At 40.1% G+C, this 13483-nt stretch overlaps 4 protein-coding genes across 4 annotated transcripts; 2 read left to right on the top strand and 2 right to left on the bottom strand.

Moving 5' to 3' along the window:
* Positions 1-1028: 1028 nt before the first annotated feature.
* LOC105280627 (golgin subfamily A member 6-like protein 22) lies at positions 1029-1649 on the bottom strand. Its single transcript, XM_011341290.2, has one exon. The coding sequence runs from the start codon at positions 1647-1649 to the stop codon at positions 1029-1031; it is 621 nt and encodes a 206-aa protein (XP_011339592.2).
* Positions 1650-2499: 850 nt separating this feature from the next.
* LOC105280623 (golgin subfamily A member 6-like protein 6) lies at positions 2500-3839 on the bottom strand. Its single transcript, XM_020032073.1, has 3 exons — positions 3250-3839; positions 2915-3163; positions 2500-2509 (listed from the first exon to the last, which is right to left on the bottom strand). The coding sequence occupies exons 1-3, from the start codon at positions 3837-3839 to the stop codon at positions 2500-2502; spliced, it is 849 nt and encodes a 282-aa protein (XP_019887632.1).
* A 2801-nt stretch (positions 3840-6640) lies between these two features.
* LOC109610633 lies at positions 6641-8050 on the top strand. The gene is made up of 3 exons (XM_011341286.2): positions 6641-7647; positions 7770-7942; positions 8015-8050. Exons 1-2 carry the CDS (start codon positions 7410-7412, stop codon positions 7922-7924), a joined length of 393 nt encoding a protein of 130 aa, XP_011339588.1. The 5' UTR covers positions 6641-7409; the 3' UTR covers positions 7925-7942; positions 8015-8050.
* A 2690-nt stretch (positions 8051-10740) lies between these two features.
* On the top strand, positions 10741-11573 carry LOC105280628. The gene is made up of 2 exons (XM_020032075.2): positions 10741-11365; positions 11443-11573. The coding sequence occupies exons 1-2, from the start codon at positions 10897-10899 to the stop codon at positions 11502-11504; spliced, it is 531 nt and encodes a 176-aa protein (XP_019887634.2). The 5' UTR covers positions 10741-10896; the 3' UTR covers positions 11505-11573.
* Positions 11574-13483: the final 1910 nt, after the last annotated feature.

The following is a 13483-nucleotide window of genomic DNA, read 5'->3' as shown; positions in this document are numbered from 1 at the left end:
ATTATATCTACATTCAGTGACAGTTTACTTATTAATTCATCATTTATTTTGTAACTTTTGTACCCTCTTTACCTTAATTAATTATTCATTTATATGATCCTTAAAATATTCTTTAAAAGATTTATACTACCTTTCCTTATTTTACTTGGCGTTTATCCGCTGATAGTCCGACTTCTTTTAGTTTCATTTTATTTATACTATTTCCAGCTATATTACCACTAGGCGATACCATTTATGACTATACTACTAGCATCAATTTGCTCGTATTATCAGCATAATTCCTTATTATTTCACTCCTTATTATTTTATTTGTTGATCCATTACTACTCACAGTTATATTATTAAGCGTCCATTCCGCTTTTGATACAACCCTTTAATACTTATACTACTTATAGCTATACAATTGGCTATACACCTTTAGTTATATTATTAAGCATCCATTCCGCTTTTGATACAATTTTTAATTATCCTTAGAATATTAGTATTACCTATAATTATATTACTAAGCGTTTACTTCGCTTATGATATAAATCTTTCATTGAGTTGTACTATTTATTCATTCTTTTTACTACCTATACTAATCGGCGTTTATCCGCCTGTGATATACCTTTGTCATTGACTCATATCACTATTATTTTACTTATAAGTTATTATATCAAGCGTTTAATTCGCTTGCATTACAACTTATTATACCACTTATTTTACCGGTAATCCAACAATGAAGAATATAAGGTTAGTTATTACTTGAGTTATACTACTTAATTATTTAGTTAGTACCAATTACGTTTATTAATTTTTTCTTTGTCGTTATTAATTCAATTTAATACATAGTAATAAATAATATTAGCATCATAGAGTCATAGACTATATTTTATTAATCAACAATTATACATTCATAGTTCGATTCTGAAAGATATCGTCATCATTGTAAGTTGATCCAAACTTTCTCCATTCCCGGGTAAAGTCGGTGTATGCAGATTGACCCTAAATCAAAAGAGAGTATCTGATGTTAATTACCGAGGGCTAGGTTAGCACAGAAACCAGGTTAGCAACGTTCTCACCTCCCCGGACGTGACACCTCCATACTTCCAGGCCTCCATTTGAATCCCGTCAATCCCTGATGCTTTTCCTTTTTTGAGTTTCCTCACCGCTCTCCAAATTTCTTCCGACTCCAACTCCTGCAGTTCTTCCTTTTCTATCCTTATTTCCTCTTCTGTTCGAACCTTTCTATCTTCTGACTCTTCCTGCTGGCTGCCATCTCTCTTCTGATGTTCCTCTTCCTCTGCTGTATGTTTCTCATGTCCATCTAACAATTCCATAAAATACTTTCTCCATTCTTCTTTGTGGATTTCGTTGTTGATCCATTCTCTTTTTGTCCTCCGTTTATTTATAAAATCCCATATCTCCTTCTCATTCCTTAACCCTTTTAATTGCTGCATTTCCTTTTCTCTCTTCTCTGCCTTCTTCTTTACCAACAACTCCTGAAGTTCTCTCTTGCTGTTTATAAAATCTTCCCTCCTACCTGTACCTTTCTTCCATTTCCTATATCTTCTTATTATTTCTCGTTTCTTTCTCGTGCACTCCTTATCCCACCAGTCTTTGTATCCTAACTTTTTCCTTTTCCTTTTCCCTATTCTTTTATACACCATACCTGCTTTCACTCTTCTCTTTAAATTGAACCAGAACGCCTCTACCTCATCTATCTCCCACTCCTATTGATTCCTCTGCTCGTCCGTGTTATCTCTGTAAATTTCTCGTGCTTCTTCATCCCAACATGCCGTCTGCTTCATCTGTTCTTCTTCTTCCTGGTTGCTTTCTGCCTCGTCTTCCGACTGGCTTCTCGTCCTCTGTCGCAATTCCTTTAATGATATCTTTATCGGCAGGTGGTCTGAGTCCACTAGCTCCTCTACCTTAAATTCTACTATCTTATCTAAAACAATATCATTAACTATTATATAATCTATAACCGAACAGCTGCGCGCACCTACATATGTAAACTCCCCATCCCAATCCCCCTGTATCCTACCATTTAAAATATGCCATCCGTTCTCATAAATTTTGTCCACAAACCTCTTCCCTCCCAAACCTATCGTCCTATCTTTGCTTTTTCTCAACAATATATTTTCCTCTATTCCCTCGTGTCCTAATTCACCAATTCTTGTGTTGAAGTCTCCTCCAATAATTATACCTTCCCCACTGCACCTCTCCTCTATACTCCTAAACAATTCTTCCATCTCTTTTCCCATTCCTTCACTATATACTGTAAAAATATTCAACCAGTTCTCTTCCCACCTAATCTTTACGCCTCCTATCCCTTCAGACATTTTCTCTAACTTTACCCTATCTTCCTTTTCTTTCCAACCTTTTTTTGTTCCTACCATAATCCCTCCACTCGCCCTACCACGTCTCTTTGTCCTACTCGCATGGATAACCTCCCAGTTGTGCGATTCCGGTAATAAACTCTTTATCCTACTTTCTCCCCCTTTCTCCAACCACGTCTCACACATTCCTATAAAATCATAATCGATTCCATACTTCCAAAAACTTTCATCCTTACTTGTAACTCCCGCCACATTCCAAAAACCCACCTGTTTATTTCTCCTCTCCTTTCCCTTTCCCCTTGCCTTCTCTACCTCTCTCTCTCCCCTCCTTGGCTAATGCAAAATATTCCTTGTCATTCTCATTTCCCTTACTCTTTCCGTAACCCTTAACCTTTTCACTTTCCTTATCTTTTACCTAACCCATCTTTTTCCCTCTCAACCCCAACTCCTCTCCTTCTCTCTTCCGTTCCCTTCCCTCCTTTTTCTTTCCCTCTTCCCCTTCTTCACTCTTCCCTATCATCTCCTCCCACCATATCCACTTCCCTTCCACTCTTACTTTTCCGAATCCTATCTTAATTTCTTTCCCTTTATACCTTTGTTCTATTGCCCATTTTTTTATTTCTTCCTGCCTTTTCCTTTCTTCCCATGTCAAATCATGCTCCACAAATATCCTATCTCCTTTCAGCCTATTCTTGTTTGCCAAGATATCCTGTTTCTCTTCCTCACTTTCAATTTTAACTATCAAAACTTGACCACTCTTTCGGATATATCCAACCCTGCATTGCACTTTCAATTTTTCCCACAAAAGTTCCTGAACCCTGTTTTGCCAATTTTCCTCCGACCTGCTTACATCCATCCCTTTTATCACTACGTTGTTTTTCCGCTCTGCTTTTTCTTTGTCCGACACAATCCTTTTTAAATTTCGAACCTTTTCCAACTAAATCTATCCTCACTCACTATAGACCCATCCCCTCTCACTTCCGTTTCTACTACTTCTACTCCCCTGTTACTCCTCCCCCGTTCCTCCGTCCCTCCCCTTTCTGTTTCCTCATACACCCTTCTTCTTTCCTCCTCCTCTCCTTTCCTCGCCTCCAAAGCATCTATCACATTCATCAGGTTCCTTTCTACCTCAACTAATCTTTCCTCGATTACCCTCATCCTTATATCCAAACTCCTCTCCTTTCTTTTCCATTCCTCAGCAAGATCTAACTCCTCTTTCTTGTCACCTTTCCATCTATTTTTCATCTCCACCCATTCCTTTTCCTTCTCTTCCCTAAACCTTTCCCACTCACACCTCACCTCATCAACCTTTTCGAGTCTAAAACTAACCTCTTTTTTTGTCTTTTTCTCCCCTCCTTCGACCCCTGCCTCATCCCTTTTAACCTTATCCCTATCCTTATCCACTTCTTTATTACCATCCCTATCCCATTTCAACTTTCTCTGTTTCTCATCTCCTACCCCGCTGCCCTTACCTATTTCACTTTTACCACCCGTTGCCGCCGGCACTCGCGACGCCATAACCTCTAATTTATACCTACCCGCTTCACTTACGTTAACCGCCTCTCTTGCGCGTCGCTCACCTCCACCCTCGTTTCCACCCACTCTGAGACGCTCAACGCAGAACCTAAACACACTCTTAACCCGAAAAACACGCTTTTCTACCTTAAAACTTAACCAAAATAACCGTAGTAATCTTCACACGACACACTCACTCGCACGCCATCTAACCAAGTCCTACGTAATATTAGTTAAAGAACACGTTGATACACGTAACACATACGTATTTTTATTTCAGAAACATGGAAATACGATTTTCAAATTTTAAAGTCTTTCTACGAAATTAGCGGAGCACCCTTACCAGTGACAAATTAAAGGGAGCACGTAGCGACAATTGTAGCGTAATCCACTTCGAGTACACGTAATTCTCGACTGATTTATGCATTTAAATGAGAGATATCCCGTCCAGAGGCATGGCTCTGCAGCAATAAAGAATATGAAAAGTGCACATTTAGTTTATTTCGCGTTATTCTTACTGGACACGTCCAATCGTGCTGTTGTTGCAATTTCGTACGTAATATTAGTTAAAGAACACGTAAATACACGTAACACATACGTATTTTTATTTCACAGACATGGAAATAAGATTTTCAAAGTTTAAAGTCTGTCTACGTAATTAGCGGAGCACTTTTACTAGTGACAAATTGAATGGAGCATGTAGCGACAATTGTAGCGTAATCCACTTCGAGTACTCGTAATTCTCGACTGATTTATGCATTTAAATGAGAGATATCACGTCAGGAGGCATTGTTCTGTCGTAATAAAGAATTTAAAAAGTGCACATTTCGATTATTTCGCGTAATTCTTACTGCACACGTCCAATCCTGCTGTTATTGGCATTTCGTACGTACAAGTAGTTGAAGAACACGTAAATACACGTGACACATACGTAAATTTAATGCAGACTGATTTAAATAAGATTTTCAAAGTTTAAAGTCTCTCTGCATAAGTAGCGTAGTACCCTCAAGAGTGAAAAATTAAATGGAGCGCGTAGCGACAATTGTAGCGTAATCCACTTCGAGTACTCGTAATTCTCGACTGATTAACGCATTTACATGTGAGATATCCCGTCCGGAGGCATTACATTGCCACGATAAAGAATCTGAAAAATGCACATTTCGATTATTTACAACTATTCTTACTGTGCACGTCCAATCGTGCTGTTATTGGCATTTCGTACGTAACATTACGTGAGGAACATGGAAATACAGGTAACACATACGTATTTTTTATGCAGAGTGATTTAAATAATATTTTCAAGGTTTAACCTCTCTACATTTGTGAATTTCAAAACTTTAATGACGTGTTCGCGGTATAACTAGATATAGTGACGCCGATTCCATCTAGTAATCGATTATCGATGGCGCGATCACACGTAGCGCTAACTACAAATGACGCCATTACACATACCGAACAGCATACGACAGGTTCGAGGTTTCGTGTGCGACGTAAGTACGAGATTTTATTTAGTATTCTTGCAAATTCCGTTATCAGAGTACGATGTAGGTAGCATGATCCCTCGCAAAGTGTAGTTGCTTTCCTTCCGCTTAACAAGTCGTCCAGTTCCTGCTATCCACGTCAATCCACTGACATCTCCGAGGCATGCTCTTCGACTGTCATGAACTTGTGAAAATAAAAATATCCAGCGCACGATAATATATAAAGCCAATTGTTATAATATATACCCTATCTACGTACGTGCACGTATTTACATTTTTATTTTTTCTGTTTCAGGTTACAGCATCTATTAGCATCTGCAGTGGCAGCGACAGCAGCAGCAGCAACAGCATCAGTAAACGTAAGTAACAAGTCAAGTACGTGTGTGTGTGCGAGTGAGTTAGTGAGTGAGCGAGTGAATGGTTGTGATGTGCATGTATGCATGTGGGTACGCGTGACGATTAATTTCACGTATTTTTTTGCAATACCAAGTTTGGCGAAGTTATGGAGGGCGAACGGCCGCAGTGTCCAGAGAACGACCGAGGTAAGCGCTCGACTTGTTTGCAATATCTTTTCTATATCGTACTGATCCTAATGTTCCGTTTCTGTCCACTGTAATCACCGTCCTCTTTTCAGACAACCCGCTGGGCGGCGTGCGAGCGCAATTCGTCGCCAACAGCTCGCGTACGCGACGCTTGCGGGGCATTCTGCGCGACATTGCCGCAGAATGAACGTACCTGCGGTACGTTGTCGCATGCATCGATTCGTGCGCGGAGGACGCGAGGATCTCGGCTCATATGACGTGGCGTATGGGCAACCAAGTGCCGGCGGAGCATCACGCAAACTTCGCCGAGGAAACAGTAACGGCGATGAGTGACTCGCACAGGGTCCAGCGAAGAGCGGACATAATCGAGGAGGAGTTTCGCGCGACACGTCAGGCGCTAGTACGGCGCAGGCGACGGCTGCAACCGCTCGTCGTGGAGATGGTGCGACACGCCCGCGAGGGCAATCGCGCGATCAACCGAGTTGCGGAGGATGCGGGAAACGGTAAGTTTATCGTCAAGTTGTGGTGCTCGCGAGCACGTTGTAATCCTTCTGCATCGTTTTCAGATTCCGACGACTCGATGTACCGGGCCCCAACCCCTCCAAGGCGCAGGCGGGACTAGGCAATATGTGAGTATCAACGCACCTCTTCGTTCCGCTCAATGTCTGTATCTCTATTTTTTCAGCGTTGTAACAACTTGTCTTTCTTTTAGGTCCTGTTGCCATGATTTATGTTTTTTGGTTTTGTGACAATTGCATCAGCCAAGGACGTCGTTTGTTATTTTATTTTGCATGAGGCATTGACGCCATTTTTTTGTGCATTTATTCTTTTAGTTGCGGACAAAGTCGTGCTTCGGCCAATGGAGGCCTCTTTTTTATCTTTTTGTTTCGGCTGGAAAAGTATCGTCCAGCTTTTCCCCTTTTTCCTTCCCCTTACCTTTCCTTCATCCTTTCTCCAACGCGGTGAGAGTCGGACAACGTCGAGTGGTCCGCTGTGCATTGCTTGACGGCCAACGGAGCTCTGGCTTAACCCCTCCTACAATCCTTTATCTCACTTTGTCTGGTTTCCTTTTTGAAAGTTTTCCAACTCGTAGGCGTAGTAAAGTCTGCGATTGTAATGCATTTTCTTTAATTTTACTGTTACTTACACAATTTGACAGCCTTGTCCGTAATCTTGCAATATTGTCAGGCATTTTTTAACATTGTGTGTGATTTGCATGTAAGTTTAGCGACTTTCCCGCATGTTGTTAGATTTTAGAACCTTTACCGCTATTTTTCAACATTTTCAGTAGCATTTCTGCATTTTCAGTCCTTTCAAGTAATTGTCGTTGATTGCAATGCATGTTTCATTCACTTTACAGCATTTGCATTACCTTTAATGAATTGTGTTTAATTTCACTGTTACTTGAATGCTTTTACAGCCTCATGGTATGTTCATTTAGTATGCTTTTCTTTCTGTTTCAGATCTCAGACACAGCAGCTACAGCAGCAACAGCAGCGACTAGGAAAGAGTGAAGAATATAAGTATTATCATGCGCAAACATGTAATTCATGAGTTGTAATCGCCTCTGTCTGTTTACAGAAACAATGTGCATTCCTAGCAAGTTTCCGGCTTTGCCGAGTCCACCGTATCGAGATGGCGACAACGAGGGCGAGGAGCAAGTGCCACAGTTGGAGGAACTGGAGGACCTTGGTTTGGAGAAGGCGGGGGAGAGGGAGGAATCAGGGGACAATTCGTCCGAGGAGGCGGACTCAGTTGAAGAGGTGGTGCGGCGGTATCACGAGGACGGTAAGTGCATCGATAATACGAGTTTTTGCATGCTTGGTTAAAGTATTTTACTTCAATTGTGTTTCTTTAATTTGTCTTTTTTGTTTTTTCTTCTTCACACGCAATGGACGACGTGTCGACAGGCTTCACGCCTCCACTAAGTACGTCCGATGAGGAGAAGTGGGCGGCGTGGGAGGCGCGCCGCGAGCGGTCACGGTCGCCCGTATGGCGCCGTGAGCGCCATGAATCGTCATCCCCGTCGGAGCTCTTCGCAGACGACTCGTTCGCCTCCTTATGAGGAGCACGCGGGCGAGAGGTAAGTTCAAGCAACAGTTACCAAACATCTTGATGCTTGTTCCTTGCTTTGATTTGTTTGTTTTTATTGCAGAAAGACACGCGCAAGGGACGGTTCCTTTTGTATTTATCTACACTGTATTATAAATATACATATATATATTTTCACTTGCGTTTATTTACATTAGAAACCCTACGTCTTTCGGTCCTTTTTCTTTTCCTGCGCTGAAGCATCCAATCCAACCCTTACCATTCCTTACCCTGATTCTCAGAAGAGCCAGCCAGGCTCACGTGCCAACCCCACCTCCATGCGGTGAGAGTCGGACAACGTCGAGCGGTCCTCTGGATCTCGCGACGGCTAACGGGGCTCTGGCTTAACCCCTCCTACAATCCTCTATCCCACTTTTTTGTTTTGTTTTGTTTCCGAAAGTTGTCAAAGTCCCAGGGGTGGTGTTTTCTTTGATTGTAATGCATTTTCTCTGATTTTATTGCATTTTCTTACATTTCATTCCACTTTATTTGATTTTAATCATTTTCCTCGGTTGTCTGGCATTTTCTTTGATTATATTGCAGTTTCTTCGATATTACTGCAGTTGCTCTGATTTCATTGCATTTTATTTAACGTTATTGCCATTTAAAGCATTCTTTTCCGTTTTATTGCATTATATTGCTTGTTATTGTGCATTGTATTAAATTTTATTGCTTTTTCTTATATTTTATTGCATTGCATTGCATTTTATTACTTTTCATTGAAGTTCACTCTAATTTAGTACATTGTATTAACTTTCCTAGCATTGCATTGTACTTTATTGCATTTCATTAAATGTTATTGCATTTCATTACATTCTGATGTATTTTATTGCATTTTATTGAAGTTTATTGCATTTTATCGCATTTTATTGCATTTCAATGCATCTTATTGCATGGTATTGCATTTTTATGTATTTTATAGCATTCTAATGTATTGTATTGCATTTTATTGCATTTTAATGTATTTGACTGCATGGTATTGCAGTTTAATGTATTTTATTACATTTTATTAAAGTGTATTGCATGTTATTAAAGTTTATTGCATTCTTTCTCATTGTTTGCATTTGAATGTATTTTATTGCATGGTATTGCATTGGAATGCATTGTATTGTATTCTAATGTATTTCATTGCATTTTATGAAAGTTTATTGCAGTTTATCGCATTTTATTTCATTTTAATGTATTTCATTGCATTTTATTGAATGTTATCACATTGTAACGTATTATATGTTATGTATTTTGAACGGAGTGGGTTAGAGAGTTCTTTCAAACGGCATTCGACGGGGATTTTCGATGCCTTTGCAACGCCCTTATTAAACTTTGCGTCACACGCACCGTTCCATAGTTAATCGCGAAAACCTATGTTTTACAAAATGCTCGATATCTCGCAAACGGAGTGGGTCAGAGAGTTCTTCCAAACGGCATTCGACGGGGATTTGCGAGCCCTTTCCAACGCCCTTATTAAACCTCCAGTTAGCCGCACTGTTCCGGAGTTAATCGCGAAAAGCGATATTTTACATAATGTCGATTATCGCGGAAACGATGAGAGATACGATGTCCGACTAGGGGTCAACAAAGTTGCGTCTCGTTGAGCCCGATCGGAAAGGTACTCGGGTGCGACCCTGTATCTATCACCGTTCCCGCGATATCGATGAAAAACTGTTTCTTGGACAAAATGGCCGATATATCGGGAACGATGAGAGATACAGGGTCCGACCAAGAGACAAAACAGTTGCGTCTCGTCGAGCCCGATCGAAAAGGTACTCGGGTGCGACCCTGTACTATCACCGTTCCCGCGATATCGACGAAAAACTGTTTCTTGGACAAAATGGCCAATATATCGGGAACGGTGAGAGATACAGGGTCCGCCCAAGAGACAAAAAAGTTGCGCCTCGTCGCGCCCCATTGAAAAGGTCTTATGGTCCGAATCGCTATCTCTCACCGTTTTCACGATATGACCGAAAAACAATGTTTTACAAAATGGTGGATATCTCGGAAACAGGGGGGCTAGGGGGTCGTTCAAAATCGCGTTCGACGCGTCTCGAAGAGACGAACGAGCCCTCCAAACGACGATCCCGTCGGACGTACCGTTCAAAGTTGACATGGGTGAGAAGAGCGTCCCGTTCTGGTCATTCTTGGTTTTCGCTGGGACCACGTAAGAGGTAAGTAGAGGGTCGGGTCGCGACTTTGGCTACATGGGCGAGGCGGTAGTCGTTTCCTAGGTGTTTTCGGGCGCTCTACACGAATCCGGCGCCAAAATTTACCTATCGCGTCGCGTTCTTTCAATTTTCCAATTTCTTTTTTTTTTTTTTCTTAAGTCATTCTTATGTATACATGTACGTATGCATGTGTGTACGCACTTACGAACGTACACACATGTTTACGTACATGTATATACATTTATATTCTTTCTGTTTCAGATATCATCAGCGGCGACAGCAGCAACATAGGCAGAAGCAGAAGCAGCAGCAGGAGCAAGACGTAAGTATGAGTATCCTTTCTGTGTGTGGGGGGGGGGGGGTACGTACTTATTCGTTTTTTTTGTTTCCAGTTCACGAGACGCAAAAAGATGCTGGACGCGAGCCATAACGGAGAGCGCGGACGACGTGTCAGACGTCGCGGACGTAAGTATAATGTTTATTACATGTTATTACATTTTATTGCATTGTATTGCATTTTATTGCATGTTATTGCATTTTATTGCATGGTATTGCATTTTATCGCATTTTATCGCATGTTATTGCATTTTATTGCATTTTATTGCATGTTATTCCATTTTAATGTATTTTATTGCAGTTTATTTAATTGTATTACATTCCATCTTATGTTATTACATTTTATTGCATTTTATTGCACAACAATCCAGATGACATCGCAGAGACCCCCTTTATATCTTGTTTTTTTTTATAAAAGAAAACCAAAGGACGTGTTTGCGATATCTTTTGGATGTTTGTGACACCTGGGTGTGTATACCTGCCTCGAACAGCTTATACTTGCATATATGTGTCCGTTGCAGCAGCAATAACGCCGTACCAACTTGCGCAGCGCGTAAACAGGGCGAGGCGCAGAAGGATGCAAGCGAAGAACAGGCGCCTGCGGGAGATCATTCCCAGTTTCGCCCGCTCCGCCATCGCAGCGGCACAGTCGGCGATCGACGCCCGTCGGGACGCGGTTGTTTCGCGAACGAACGTTGCCGTCGACGCCGAAGTTGTTGCCGTCGGACGGCGCAATGCAGCCAACCGAGCAGAGGACGCGCGACGACTCGCCGTCCAGGCGGAACAGACGTTGACGCGATACGTAAACGTCATGGAGCAGGCCACTACCAATATGCGGGAGATGGGCAGCCGCGGCCTCTCACTGGCGCTTGCTGCCAACGAGGCGCGCAGATACGCGGAGGGCGAAGCGCAGCAAGATGGTAAGTCGACGCTCTTGATTCCTCCTCCGCATTCTCCGTACAATATTCAACAGGTTAAGTTTGCTTTCCATTTGCAGAATCGGAAGACACCTCCGCGATCGACGACGAGGTCGATGACTTTGACGCTTTCGGCGATTAGGAGGCTCAACCACAGAGGACATATATACAGGGTGTCTGAGACCACCCGTACATGCCGAATATTTTGATAACTGAGCGTGACAGATAAAAATGTTTTAATCAAAAGTTGTAGGGCTTTAACAATTACATGAAATGGTGATACATATTTGACCTTGACAGCAGTTATGCAGGAAGTCTCAAGGTCAACTTTAAAATCTTAAATGGAAACTCCCATTTTTTATTATATCATCTTCTTCTACCAATTAATTGGAACAACTTTTGTCTGAAACATGTTTTCTGAAAATGCCTCCATTGACCTTGACATGTATTTGAAATAAAAACTACATTTTGAAATAAAAAAGTCTCGCTCTTAACATAATCCAGAACTAACGACGAGGACGTGGCGAGTTTCTAGTTCCATGTTTTTTCTTAATTTAAAAAATTATAATGTTTTTAAAATGTTTTCAGTGGTACGGCCAAAAAAACGGAAAAATAATTAATAAACATAGTGATACCAAATACTATGTTACACAAACCAATTATGAATACGTAAAAGCATTTAAAAAAAACTGAAATAGCTGTCCCAAATACGGGACATTATGCACCAACGGGTTAACAACGTTTCTGAGTGAGTGAGTATGTTTGTTCAAGCAAAGTGTTCAAAGTGAGCACCGTTTTCTGCGATGCACATATCTACTCTGCGTTGGAAGGAATTAGTTGCTCGAAGAATCTCATCAGCACCTAAAGATCGAATTGCTTCACTTATCCTAAGGATCATATTGTCCCTTATAGTCGGACGTTCATGGTACACCAAATCTTTTATCCTTCCCCAAAAATAATAATCGAAAACGGTGAGGTCCGGTGATCGGGTGGATAATTGATGGGACCATATTTGCCTATCCATTTGTTGGGAAACATAGCGTTTAGTATTTTAAAAGTAGTACAACAATAATTTTTTAAACAATATATACATATATTCTCTTTCTAATTGATAAGAATACTACCACTTGAGTTTTTTAAATAGTACATAATTAATTTTCGATACATTCTCTCTGCACTTGGCGCAATTTGAAGATTTCATACATTTTTGTGAAAAATACTATAATAATATTTAAAGAGAATTAAAACAACGCTTGGATTGGAATAGGATGTTGTATACATAATAATAAAATAATAGATTTTCTGATTTGCATAAATACCCATTTTTATAGTTGGCGCAATGGTTTAATATCATTACTTTTGTAGAGTTCTTTTTTTCTTCGCGCGCGTATACTTGGCGCCTTTTTTGTACCTTTTTTTAAAAAAGGTAATTTTGTTGTATTGTAATACATTACATTAAAATATAAAGTTCCTCTAGTTATTATATACCTAGTTTCTTAATTACTTCTTTATATGTAAATGTATATATTAAATATAGTTTCAGAATATTTATGAAGACTGAGTTAAATAAAATAGTTTTTTTTTACTCATCTTAAATGGCAAATGCTGATTTTAAATTTTATTAATTTTAAATATTATTAATAGTTCATTATTATTATTTTAATTATTTTTTTCAAAATTACCATTTTACCGCTTTCCAAAAATTACTAACTAATTTACCGTAAGTTACCCAGTAATTTACCGTCAGATTTGGTCATTTTCATCTCTAGCCTTGAGTATTTTCACTAATGACTCGTAAATCTTTGTATTTGGTAATATTAAAACAAATACGTTTACGGTTTTGCACATTAGCGGAGTGATTATAAATATCCCTTTTCATTACTCACTCAATACAAATAATTTACACATACAGTTTACACAAAGTATAGGTAGGACGTACGTTTTAATGCGACCCGGGCACGCCAAGTATTATTTCAAATTACAAATCCTCAAACTGGATTGCTTCTAGGTACTTGGCTAGTTAACTATGGATTTCATCATATTTGGTTTTGCTTTTTTATGTACTTGGCGTATTCTTTTACCTTTGTAAGGTTTTTTAGAGGGATCTCATTACTTTTTGTA

The sequence above is a fragment of the Ooceraea biroi genome, chromosome 14, assembly GCF_003672135.1.
Source record: "Ooceraea biroi isolate clonal line C1 chromosome 14, Obir_v5.4, whole genome shotgun sequence".
Lineage (NCBI taxonomy): Eukaryota > Metazoa > Arthropoda > Insecta > Hymenoptera > Formicidae > Ooceraea > Ooceraea biroi.
The sequence above is the reverse complement of the archived record's forward strand: the minus strand, read 5'-3'. Positions and strand labels throughout refer to the sequence as shown.